The sequence below is a fragment of the Rhopalosiphum maidis genome, chromosome 1, assembly GCF_003676215.2.
Source record: "Rhopalosiphum maidis isolate BTI-1 chromosome 1, ASM367621v3, whole genome shotgun sequence".
Lineage (NCBI taxonomy): Eukaryota > Metazoa > Arthropoda > Insecta > Hemiptera > Aphididae > Rhopalosiphum > Rhopalosiphum maidis.
In genome coordinates, this window is record NC_040877.1 from 64,821,312 (window position 1) to 64,834,903 (window position 13,592).

The 13,592-nt window shown below is 24.1% G+C and overlaps 2 protein-coding genes and 1 pseudogene across 3 annotated transcripts in view; 2 read left to right on the plus strand and 1 right to left on the minus strand.

The window, feature by feature from the left end:
* Positions 1–3,171, plus strand: part of LOC113561264 (formin-like protein) — a 33,203-nt gene extending 30,032 nt beyond the window's left edge. For both annotated transcript variants that reach the window (XM_026967582.1, XM_026967583.1), the window contains 2 exons: positions 667–896; positions 2,085–3,171. In XM_026967582.1, coding sequence (XP_026823383.1) covers positions 667–879 — 213 coding nt within the window. In that variant the 3' untranslated portion in view covers positions 880–896; positions 2,085–3,171. The remainder of the gene's footprint in view (positions 1–666; positions 897–2,084) is intronic.
* A 2,639-nt stretch (positions 3,172–5,810) lies between these two features.
* Positions 5,811–7,487, minus strand: LOC113548293 (annotated as a pseudogene).
* A 2,557-nt stretch (positions 7,488–10,044) lies between these two features.
* On the plus strand, positions 10,045–12,105 carry LOC113550448. The gene is made up of 5 exons (XM_026952277.1): positions 10,045–10,600; positions 10,726–10,794; positions 11,074–11,166; positions 11,272–11,376; positions 12,058–12,105. Exons 1-5 carry the CDS (start codon positions 10,202–10,204, stop codon positions 12,103–12,105), a joined length of 714 nt encoding a protein of 237 aa, XP_026808078.1. The 5' UTR covers positions 10,045–10,201.
* Positions 12,106–13,592: the final 1,487 nt, after the last annotated feature.

Here is a 13,592-nt window from a genome sequence, read left to right on the forward strand (position 1 = left end):
TGGTGTTGGATCAAAACCATATTAATTTAGGTACCAATCCAATTATATTTAAAATAATTGTGTGTGGAAGGAAAAATGAAGTGTTCTAATATTTACTAAATGTATGTTCTGCCTTACCCAAAATTGGATTGGTAAACACACCTTGGAAATTTAAGCTTTGTATAAAATATATCATTCATTAATTATAATATTTTATTGTTCTTAAATCAATGTTACTACAATAGATATACTATATCAATTATTCTGATTGAAAATATAATATATTTGTTAATAAATTTACATATATACTTGTTTAATTGTTTAAATACATATTTAAGTGTCTGTATGGGTAAAATTTAGATTTGTTTGTATAATTTAATTAGAAAAAAATATGAATGTTTTAAAAACAAATATTTATCATTTGTTTTTTTCTATTTATTTTAATTTATCATTTTTTTAATATTATAAATTTATGTCTAAAATCTAATAATTTAAATTATTTGCACTTAAATTTGTTTGTGTTACAATATAATTCTTAATCATTATTTTTATTTTTTTATTTTTTTAGTATTTCATTTTTCCTTCTTCATTAACTTGTAATGAATGTTATTTTTCTCTAGTTTTAAAGATTTGTTGAATTTAATTGACAATAGTCATAACTCATAAGTCATATATATATTTTTTTAGGAAGCTGTTATTAATGAACTGAAAAATAAGACAAAGATGGTAAAAGAAAAAAAATTGTTACACCAAGATGAAGTATACAATGGTGCATTGGAGGATATTCTCTTGGGTTTAAAAAATGAACCTTATAGAAGAGCAGATGCTGTTCGGAGGAGCCAAAGACGTCGCATAGACAGCAATCGATTGTCCAGAACTTTGGAAGAACTTGAATTTTAATAAGTCCTATTAATATGGTAAAGTATAATATTAATAGTTAATTATTTTTCTATTTAATGTATTAATTCTGTCAGTTTTATATGGAAGAAACATAATAATATTACATAGAAAATATACTTATATATACTAAAAAAAAACTGATAAAGATAAATAATATAACTAAACAATTAACAAATTATATAAATTGATAACTTAAAATTTTAATCTTGAGGTTAAGAAATAAATGAAGGCCTATAATTAAGGGAATGAACCATACAGCACAGAGTTTGATTGTGGTTGTAGAAAGAGAGGTGAGGAGGAATATAGAAAAGATAATGGTTTCTGGCATTGTAAGTAGGTTTACAATATTTAATGTTTAATAAAATATTAAATGCATCCAAGTTGCTGTTGAGATTGGAAGAGATGAACTTTGTGCCAGTGTCAGAATGATGAGAAGAAAATAGAGACATGTAACCGAATAAGTGCGTAATCGTGGATCAGGTAGTCAATTTTTAATAAATAAGTGGCATAAGGGAAAAATCTATTTTGTACTAATTTTAATTGATGTTTGGCCAGATATTTATTTCAAATAAATGAACCATATTCTAATGTAGACAAAACCAGAGCAAAGTAAAGAATACAGAGGCAACTAATTAATAGAGATAAACATGTTAGTGTTGTATTTAATAAAACCTAGAACTTTAAATGCTTTGTTAATGGCAGTATTAATAATATGATGATAAAACTTCTATGAGGGATTAAGCCTTATTCCTTTGTAAGTAAAGTCAATCTCTGAAATCTTTGTATAGGAAAACACATAATTAATTTAAAGATGTTTTTTCTCCCACATACAGTATTGTATTAGAGTGCATCAAATAACTAATTTATGTTATTATTATAATCAGGGCTTGGATTTGTTTATTTCTTCTTTCATTCTAAAATTAACATTAATAATATAATTGTTAATTAAAATATTTTGTTCTCTATGTTTACTTTTACTCATTTAATTTGGTTATTATAAATTTTAAAATGTTTGATATAAATTATAAATATTAAGCTTACATTTAATTCATTTAAATTGATTTATATTTAAGTAAAAAATAGAAAAAGTATGCTTAATATATGGTTTTAAAATATAGCTTAAAAATAAAAATTATTTATTTTAAAAAAATATTAAAAGATAACATGTAAAAAATACAATTTAAAAAATGTCATTTCTTTTCTAGATTGTTGAATTTCATCAACTACATTCCACATATCCAAATACTCATGACTATACGTTAAATATAATTAAGTAATGATAATAAAAAAAAACTGTATTGTTAATATATTTTTATTATTATTTTATTTGTTTGTTATTTTATATGTTTATTTATTGGAACCAACTAAATTATATTTTTTTTTTATAAGAATGATATTATTAAGTTTTTTTAGACTAAAATATTAGATAAAATAATGTTAACTAATTCTGTCATACATACAGAATGGGTCACTGAGGATATAATATGTGTTAATCTTAAGGAAGAACAAAAAAATACTTTGGCCCACTCTGTATATATAAATATTTTTGTCGCTAATTTAATGTGAATTTTGTTTGTTTGTACCATTAAAGTTATTGTAAATTATTTATTTTTATTCAATAGAATCTTCTTTTTCTGTAATTGTTAATTTAAAATCTCTTATAATGGAAAAGAAAGACTAATACATTTATAAGTAACACTAGTAACAGTCCTTTAAAATATTTTTTTTATAAAATTTGTATTTTATTTCTATGTTTTACTAAACTATTTGAAAATTCTAATATGCATATGTTTTAAATATAATTTTCAGATTTTATATTTTATTATTTAAATCATAATTTACTGAGTAATATTTTTTTTAAAAGCAATTTATATATTTTTGTACTATGGACCAATATTCCATTTGGAAATACATGTTCAAATATCTTTAGTAAAATATAGATGAAATTAAAAATTTGATTTTATAGATAAAATATTTTACTAGTTATTAGAATACAATTTTTACCTTTATATTTGTTAACAAAACAAATTTTTGAATATTCTTATCTGTTAAATAACGAGCTTAGTAAAAAAAGATTCTAGTGAAAATAACTTTAAATCAACAAGACACATTATAAGCAATATTCTATTTGTTGCTACTTATTTTTATACACATGATAATTTATTGTCAATTGGATATTGCTTTTTGACATTCCATTAGTTTTTAAGATTGTCTTAATCAATTACTATCACTTTTGTGATGTGGTGCTTATAGATATTAGTCTTGAAAAACTATTTTTTTATTTTACTTATTTTGTTAAATACACATATTATGCTTAATTTTAAATGTTGTTTTTGTTTTAAATTCAAGCTACTATTATTAATGTTTCTATATAAAGAGTCTCATCCAATGAAAAAATATTCTCTTAGATTTGTATATATTTCTCATATTATACTATACATTTCATTAGATTTTTAACATTTTGTAATATGTGTAAATAAGAATCATAGAATTATTTAATGGTTATTATCATAATTATTTTATACCTAAAAAAAAACTGAAAACCTTTTAGTTTAGTTAAGTGCCATCAGAATAAATTATTGCAAAAATTAATATTTGTTTATTTTTACTGTTAGTTAAACACACAAATATAATATATTTCCTAGTGATTATTTTCTAAATTAAAAAAATGTATTGAGATTTATTAATTTATTTTTTCCGTGTATAATGTATAAAATAGTTAAAATTGTTGTTTATAATATTTATACGCGTGTTAAGTATGGTGTATTCCATGTTTATTGTTGAGTAGCTTAGCTTACATTTTAGAATAATTATTTTTATTTTCAACATATAATTAATTATTTTATTTGTAAACAATTGCAATTTATTAAATATATGAAATATACAACTAGAAATTGTTATTTAAATATAGTATGTCCTATACACATGCAAGACAATTTTATTGTATTTTAGATTCTGAGTAGTATATATTGATTTTACAATAATGGGTATTTTTTAATTGTTTGTTGCCACCTTTTGGAGCAGTAAAATAACTTAAATTTTTAACTTCAATATCTTATCTGGTAAGAAAATTAATCTAATCAGTACTTTGAGGTGAGAAAGTAAAATCTTCCTTACTTTAAAAAAAAAACAACATCATTTTCACGCAAAATCAGTTTTTAACAAAATCGGTTTTTTAAATTTTATTTTATGTTTAATCGAGTGCCACTGCTGAATAACTACAGCTGTTGGGTAATTTCTATTAAATTAAAAAAAAAAAAAAATTATGTTTAATTTAAAAATGAATACCTATTGTAGATAATCGAAATTGTTTATATATTATATACATAGTAACATATTTAACTTATATTTTTGACTCATTTTATGCTATTTATAGATATTTTTTCTATGATTGTTGATAAAAATATTTGTACTATATTTTAAATATATCAAAAATACTCGATTTTTTTACGTTTAAACTGTTAAAGTTGTTAAACTATTTTAATTCAATTTATACAATTAAGGCAGTAAGGCTTGAAAATTAAATACATGAGAATGGAATATTTCGGCACGGAGTCATAAATGTTCAAACTTGCCTCCTTTTCATGACAGGTCTGTGCATATCTTTATTATGACACCTCCATAAACGTTTTGTTCAATTAAAAATACATTTGTCAAATATGTACAATAGTACAATTAACATAAAATCATCTTACATAAAAATTTCACAACCACGATTTATTTGTAAATTGGACATTTTATTTGGACAAACACAACACTATATACCAGTTACAAAATAATAACTTATCTATGTATCGTGACTATATAAGGGATTATATAAACATTGACCAATTATATTAATATATCTTATTGATTTATTTTAATTGTTTTACCTATAGCATAGGCTTTTAACCTTCTTTGTATCATAGACGCATTTGAAGTATAAAATTGTATACAATTTATTTTTGGGTTATTTTAAAAAATATGACCTAAAGTAGTTGATATTTTTTTGATAATGGATAATAAAATATAATATCTTAATTTCCGATGAGTAAATATTATATCTATATAAGGATTTCCCAGTTCCAAGCCATATATAATGACCGTCCACCCAATGAGTTGCCACATAGACCTGTCTTGAGCGGTAAGTTTTTATTTATTCTAGACCCTAAATTCAAGGTCCATCATAAGTAATTATTACTAGAAATCCAAAAAAACTAAATACTTGTAATATACCATATACAGTTTTTTTTATAGACTTAAAGTTAAAATTAAAACAAAAATTAACGACTACCTAGGTAGTTATTTTGTTGGAATTTAAATATGTATATTCTTGGAGGCTTAAGTTTTTACTTAAATTCTTATTTTTTTACACGTTATTACATTTTCTAAATAGTTATAGCTTATATTATTAGTAATAACTGGTACACTAATATTATTTTAATAGAAAGATAAAATAAATTTAGTATTATAAGCCGGCAAAGTCTCCGTTTGTAATCGATTTTTGTATGCAACGATTAAACATTTAATTCTAATTTGAATCAATATAAATTACACAGTTATTTTAATTTATTATATTTAGTAATTTTTAGTGGGTTATGTGTTCACAGTTAAAAAGTATAGAAAAGAAATAGCAACGATTATAACTATGTTGTTAAATTTATATTTATTAAATATATTATAATTAATACTATAATTAATATAATATTTTATACCCTATAGAATTTCCTGTCAAAACATTTCATAATTATTTTTTACATGACATATTGACATTATTTATAGTAGGAACCAAGTGCAAAGTTTAAAGATGAATTTAATAAACTCGCAAAAATATATATTTTTATTTGTATCATTATTTATCATTTGATTTAATTTAAAATGTTTAGAAAAAATTAAAGTACCTATAAATTATATGAATCAATTTGATTATTTTAGTGGTGACAAAAATTACAACGGAGATAAAAACGAATACTAAAGTTAAGACATCTAATAAGTAATATTGATACCATCTTAGATTAAATGCATGCGATTCCATATGTTGTGCACCTTTGTGTCGGAGAACATATTCAATCTAGTAAACAACAGATTCTGCTTGTGACATCGGCCGATCTTTGAATATTTTTGAAGCGATTTCAGCATTATTTGTGTATCTATTAAAAAATATTAAGTCAATAAATAGGTGCCTATTTTCGGAAATTTATAATTTAAAATCTAGGTATTTACTCTTCATTATTGAGGAGTTCTAAAATATTTGTTAAGAAATTATCTCTTGTTATAGACATGAGGTCCATAGAAATAGCCATTCCCACATTGACTAAATTATCTACATTTCTATGTTGATCGCCGAACAAGGGAAGTCGAAGAACTGGGACTCCAGCGTCCACGGTTTCGTATACCCCAGATATACCTCCGTGACTGATGAAAAGTTTCACATTTGGATGCACTTCAAAATAAAGATGTAAGTATAACTTAAATTAATAAATCAACAGTTTTATCTGACAATATATTATATATTACAAATTATATCGCGCTGTGGTAGCCCTTTTTTTTAATCATCGTGTTTTCCAGAATTTTTCCTAGTTTACTTTCATATTTCCACAACACTCTTTGAGGAATTTCTGCGAATGCTTTCATTAACACTTTTTTTATATGTTTCGGTATCGAAGACATCCTTATGGTTGAACCTCAAGTAAAGTAAATAACTCCATGTGGTGACTGTTCAATAAATTCTAAAGTATCCTAAAATTATAAATCATAAATTATAGTAATCAATATTTGAACAAGGAATATTTGGATTAATTAAAATTGCATAAAGTAAATACTTCTGGTAAATTCTGAGGTGTCTTCAAATGAATTCCACCCACGTTGATAACGTTTGTCGGTATAGGACTTGACGCGTCAGTTATAAAAAGTCTATTTACGAATATCAAAGAAGGTGAGATAGGTTCGATTAAATCATATTGTTTAGGGTTGGTGTATTTCAGAATTAGTTCTTTGTACTCTTTTATAATTTTGAAGCGAATTAGTAAAAAAATATGTGTTAATCTTTGGATAAAAGTTCTAGAAAGAGAATGAAAAGAAAACATTTCTGTGACTGTTGATGGGTTTGAGACGTGACCAGTGATTGTGCGATCCATAAGTGCGTTGGCCGGCAATGGCGTGACGTAAATTAAAGGCAAGTTGAGCTTAGATGCAATTAATGACACGCAATCTGATGCAAAGAATTCAATAATGAGCAGGTCAAAATCTGTGCGCTCGCTTCTCAATATTTTTTTCATTTTACTATTCTTATACACTTGATCACATTGCATTCTATTCATCGCCACGAAATCACCTATCTTTGTAACCATATTATTCATCATTTGTTTTAAATCCATGTCCATAAATTGCATAGCCCCTCCTAAAGTTGTATCTACTTCGGTATAGTTTTCACGGTTGCCGTTGGTAAACGGTGTGAAGACAGTGACGTTGTGTCCGTTGTTTACCAACGCTTGTAGTATACCATTCATAAAATTCCAGTGACTTTTACTTTCAACTGTCTCCACGGCCAATATCCGGGCACTTGACGATGGTTGTATGCACAAACCGGCAAGGACCCAAATAACTTATACAATTATAAGTTTGCACATTATATAATACATCTTGATTTTAAATCTATAACGTTATAACAATATCAAGAATATATGACGTTATGTATACAATTTTAATGCGTATAATTGTGTATTATTTGACGATCGCAGATAGTTCGCAGTACTATATTTCGATATCATCGTTTTCTAGTGATGATTACTGTGAAAACGTAGTTTTCAAACTGTCAAATGTTTAATATAAGAAATGATCACATGATTCCATTTGTTAAAGTACCTATAATAATCATTGTTCATATAAACGCATTAAATTATACATGTATTGAGTTCTATAATAATTAAGAAAGAAATCTACAATTGATATTGATTTAAAATTGTAATGCACTTGAACTGTAAATACTGAATAGTATCTAATTGTTTTGGTTACGGATTGCGATGAAGTATTTTTAATTTGTAGTTTGTACACCCAAATCAAAATGATTCAATTTTTTATTATTTCATTTATTTAATTATAATAAATATAATGTAGCAGTTACCTAACCTATTGGCTATTATTTGGCTATATAATATTATATTATGTAATTTTTGTATCGAGTTCATTATTTCGAAATCTATTGCTATAAAAATAAAAAATTTTTTTTTACATAATTTCCAATCGGAATTAAACAACATTTTCAAATACAATTTATATTTTTAAATATTTTTTATCATTAATTTTTTAAACTTTTTTTTTGAGATAACTCATTAGTCATTGAAATTTATATGCAAGAAATATTCCTTCCTTCTTTGTATGTATAGAAATCAAAAGTTACAACAAATAATGTGTGTGAATCTTTTCATTCAAAAATTAACACATATTCTTTATCATTATCCATCACTATATAAATTTATAAATGTTTTACAGGATATTCAAGTTGATACATACACAAAAATTAAAAGTGTAGAAAAATATGTAAAAAAAGGTGTAGTACAATTAAGAAATAAAGCAATTACGCAAAAATAAAAATTTATTAACGAACGATAAATGAAAGAAGATAGATGAATTTCAAAATATGCATTTTTGAAAAAAGTAGATTTTAAGAATAAACGACAAAATGTTATATAAATTAGAGTAAACAATTATTGTATTATTAATTTATTATTTCAATTTAAAATTTTTTTTTTATTATTATATATGATCATTACGGTCGATTATAATATGTACATATCACAAGATATAAACTTTATCGATCATGAAGGTAAGTCACCAATCAAATATGTGCCTATACGCATAGCTATATCATAACTTGTATACCTAATTAAACGATAAACGTATAATTGTATAAACGTATATATGTTATATCGTACGCAGTTTTTTTATAAAATATGTCTTATACTCTTATCGGTTTTGTCACAGATTGTATAATGTTGATTTTTTTTTTGCTTCAGCTTACATATATCGGCTTTTAGAAAAGGTGTAATTTTGCCGCAGTTTCCATCTCCCAAAAAACAAATATCATGATTTGAATAAAGAATATTTTACCACAGAAATTTTTACCAATATAAGTATTTTAATTAATTACTATTTTAAACAATTTATTAGTAAATAATAATACATGCAGTAGAACAGTAGGCATATTACATCAATTTATCAAATATTTCAAGATAAATTTAATATTTTAATCCATTTCCACCAATGTACACAAACCAATGTACCTACCATTGTATTAAACAATTTTTTAGAAAAATACAATATAAAACCAATGTTTATAATAACGATAACAATTCATAGTATTAAAACGTGACATGTGTTTATTAAGCACGTATCAATATTTGAATAAATGATAAATTTAATCATAGTATCTAATAAATTACGCATAAGCGTGAACATTTTAATGTTTGGAACGTCAAACTGTCAATATTATGTAAAAGAAAATGAACTCAACTTTCTTTTAAGTGATAGAAAACGTAATATTATTATTGAAATGACGACTATTTTCAAAACAACCCTTCAGCCTATTTTAATTTTAGGCAAGATTTTTGGTCTGATTAACATCTCTTATACATTTGAACCCACTGGGTTATTAAATTGGAATGTACACTCAACATATTATATATTTCTTGAATATATACGGATGATTATGTTGTTGATGTTCACATACTTGGTTTATATCGATGAGTTATATTATATCGTACATTTCCGTTTGGTTAAATTTTGGATTGCTATTATTGCAGCAAGATTATCAGAAACATGGACAATTAAGTAAGAATGATAAATAATTATACTTTAATCATTTTAAGTTTTTAAAACATTGCTAAAGATAAAAATCCAAAATCTGCATACTAAAAATAAAATAATTTTTAATAAAATCATTATTCGGCTGCCATATTATTGCCCCCAAAAATGGCAATAACTGAATAACCTCACTACCAAATATAATATTATATAACATAATATATAATATATATTATAATTATATTATATAAAAATATATACCTAGGTATTATGATTTAAACATTTAAAAGATATTTATATTAATAATTGTTGTATAAATATTTTTTTTTTAAGATTGATTAATGGCATTATACAGTTCGATCAAAAGCTGGCATTACTTTCACCGGCATTTTCGATTCATCAACATTCAATCAGTAAAAAAAAATGGAATATTATATTGGTTTTATTATTTTTATACTTCGTTGGTTATGAAATATATGACATATACTTATGGCCACCAAACACATTTGATATTAATACCTTCCTCTTATTTTTTTTCGGAATGCCTTACATTTTGGACTACGTAGTTATTATAACCGTGTGTTTTTATCTTAATAATATCGCAAATAGATTTCAAACATTAAACGATTTCTGGAGGTGCCTTCCTTATGGATTAGTATCCGTTCCGGGCGAATGGACTCCCTCGGAATTAGCCATGCTAATGGAGAGCATTAGGTTGTTACACGCTGAACTATCTCAATTGTTCAAAATATTCAGTTGTAGTTACGGTACACTGTTGTTAGTATTTTTTGTTTGCTGTATTATTGATATTATATATATAATTTATTTGATGATCGAGCTTGAAAATGTGATAAGTCATGTACCATTACATATGTTAAATATTCAAATAGTTATTTTTTTGATGTCCGTCATCCTTGCTGCCTCACGGATAAATGAAAAGGTACCAATAATAAATATACGTAAATTTCAATATCTAATGACTGTTTTGCAATGTCTGTTCTTAATCAAATAATGAACTTAGCCATCGTCCCATCTTAATGTTATTATTCATCTGTATGATTTTAGAAATTGAAAATTGTATCATATTTAAGATTGATTCCGATTTCAAAATTAAATGTTGAAGTAAAAACACAAGTAAGATTTATTTTTTAGACTAAATCACGAGTATCTCAGAATTTTATTTTCCATTTTCACCTCACATAAATAGTTTTGTTTTTTTAGCTTCATAAAATTTAAAAGAGCTTACAAAATTTATGTCACTGTTATTTTATCATTATGGAATTTTTAATAATATTTATTTTTATTATGTAGTAGCTTATAATATACATGAGTCACGGATTATAATAGTATTCATTTATCTGCCTTATAAGTTGTTACTTATGGTTATATTAAGTATGGTTAATTTGTAAATAGATCAAAATGTTTTTGTATCAAATATCGTTGTTGAGATCAGATGAAATTACAGCTTTTGGGTTTTTCAGTATCAATTTAAATTTAGTTATATCAGTAAGTATTTTCTTAAGTATATAGAAATAATAAATAATCGCCATTAATTTACATAAATTTGAAATTAAGTCAAACAATTTAGATTGTATATTTATTTTATTATAGATTATCATGTTACTGATGATTGGATTTTCAACACTTATACAATTAAAAGATCATCCCGTTATTTTAGCAATGGTTAAAAACACGCAAATCTATCACAGCAAATGGGTAAGAAATCTTAAAAGCCCTGTGGTCCGTTCAATATTAAGTATATAGATACCTACAATATATACATATTCAATTTAAAAATTGTTAAATTTTATTTTAATGATATAATTTTTTTTCTTGCGACCTTTTTTGTATATAAAATGTATTTACATTACAACTCATTGATGTTCATATGCTTATCCATGCATTAATTTTCTTTGTGTGATTGGTACAAATTTTAAATGAATACTACAATTTATATACTTATTGTATAATTATTATACAAAAATTAATATTAATCAAATAGATTTAGAAACGTATTATTTAATCGAATATAATATTCCTCGTTATATATTTTAAAAAGTCAGTTTAGACTTTAGACTAATTGTGAAAGCTTTCTCTCTGATGCTGGACCTTGGTAAATATCACATAATTATAATCCGACATTAATGTTTACAAGTTTACAACAAGTAATAGACATATCAATTATTTTTAAGCTGAATTAATTTTCTTCTTGCTACATTTAAAATATATTTTATTGAATATGACTACCTATACTTCATTTTGATTAAATTAATTGAGTTTAATTATAAAAATTGTAGGATTGCTAATATATTAAATGTTTCAATTTTTTTAATATATCCATAATGTATTAATAAACTATTTTAGTATAAATTGAATAATATGTAAATTGATTTTTAGGAAAATGTGTATGCTAGTAATTATTCAAGAAACGGTACATCTATTTAAAAATACAAGTTCTTATTTATTAATTAACTGTTATATTGATAATTATTTAAGATGCAACCTATGTAAAATACTTATAAAAGTAAAAATTAGTATAAACTTATACTTGTAAGTACCTGACTCCCGACCCTTAAATCACCACACAACTCGTAAAATTTACTCATTTATCGGATTTATACTATTATTATATTTTAAATTCATATTTATGTACTAGGTTTTTAAATTTTTTATTTTGTATCTTATTTATACTGTAAATTATTTATTAAGTCAGTAATAATTTATATCACTAGTAACCTTGCTGTTGATGTGTAATTTATATGTATAGATAAAAATAAAAATAAAGTGTGGGAAAGTGGGTATCGCCCTGCTGTACAATAGAGATGGAGAGTAGGTCACTATATAATGGTTGTGTTAAATTTGAATACAATGACACTATGACATGTACAATTGTATACGAAAAACGATTCTGAACCGAGATGATTTGTCAGTCTAGGATAATTTGTAGGATAAATTATATTATTAGATATATTTAAATTTATATATATTCTTATTTTACACGATTTCGTAAAAAATAAGCTTAAAAAGTCAAAATATTTTGAAAATTTAATCGTAAATAGAAAACGCTAATATAAACATTTAGTGAAAATTTCAAGTATTTACAATGATTCGTTTTTGAGTTACGGCAAAATCAAAAAAAAATCAATTTTGTTGAAAAGCGATCATGCGTAAAAATTCCTGTTTTTCCGTTACTTTTTTTAGGGTTTTTCCTAAACTATTGGACATTTTTTTCTGACTTTTTTGACCCCCCCCCCCCCCAAGTATCAACTAGATGAATTTTCTTTTTCAATAAGGGGTTGAAGTAAAAAAATCAAAGCATTATTTCTACTCAAAAACGTAATGATAGAAATAAATAAATAAAAAAAACACACATATTGTAAAATCAATACACTCCGTTCAGAATCTAAAACTTTCATCATATAAACACAAAAATATATTTACCTTAGTTTTATATAGTGAGACTAGTGAGTAATTATATTTTTATTTTTATTTATGACTACATAACTAATATCTAAAGCGATAAGACTATATAATACGAGTCCAATTAAAGTTCATTACTACATATTAAGTTCATGTGAAAATATTAAAATTGTATATTATGATATAATAGGTAGAAATGTATAATATGGTTTAAATTTGTTTAAGTTATATTTTTTCCTCATTATTATAGTAGAATGTAGTTATAAGCTAACATATATAAGAATATAATATTTTGTTCCTAACAACTTGGGTATCTTCAGTAGTGATTTATTTTACAAAAATCCAATGAATGTATTAATCTTGTATAAAATAATGAAGTTGACATAGCCTATGGTAAACATTGAAATTCTATGTAGTCGGAAAGGTATGTAGGTTCAATTTTGCGTACATTATTTTATGCTTTATTATCCATCGAAATCGATCAGTACGCATTTCTTATAACAGTCATAACT

Coding starts and splice junctions, on each gene's coding strand:
- LOC113550448 (XM_026952277.1), top strand. CDS start 10,202: ATGCCTTACATTTTGGACTACGTAGTTATTATAACCGTGTGTTTTTAT. Junction 10,601..10,725: donor CCTCACGGATAAATGAAAAG/GTACCAATAATA, acceptor GTATGATTTTAG/AAATTGAAAATTGTATCATA. Junction 11,167..11,271: donor ATTTAAATTTAGTTATATCA/GTAAGTATTTTC, acceptor ATTTTATTATAG/ATTATCATGTTACTGATGAT.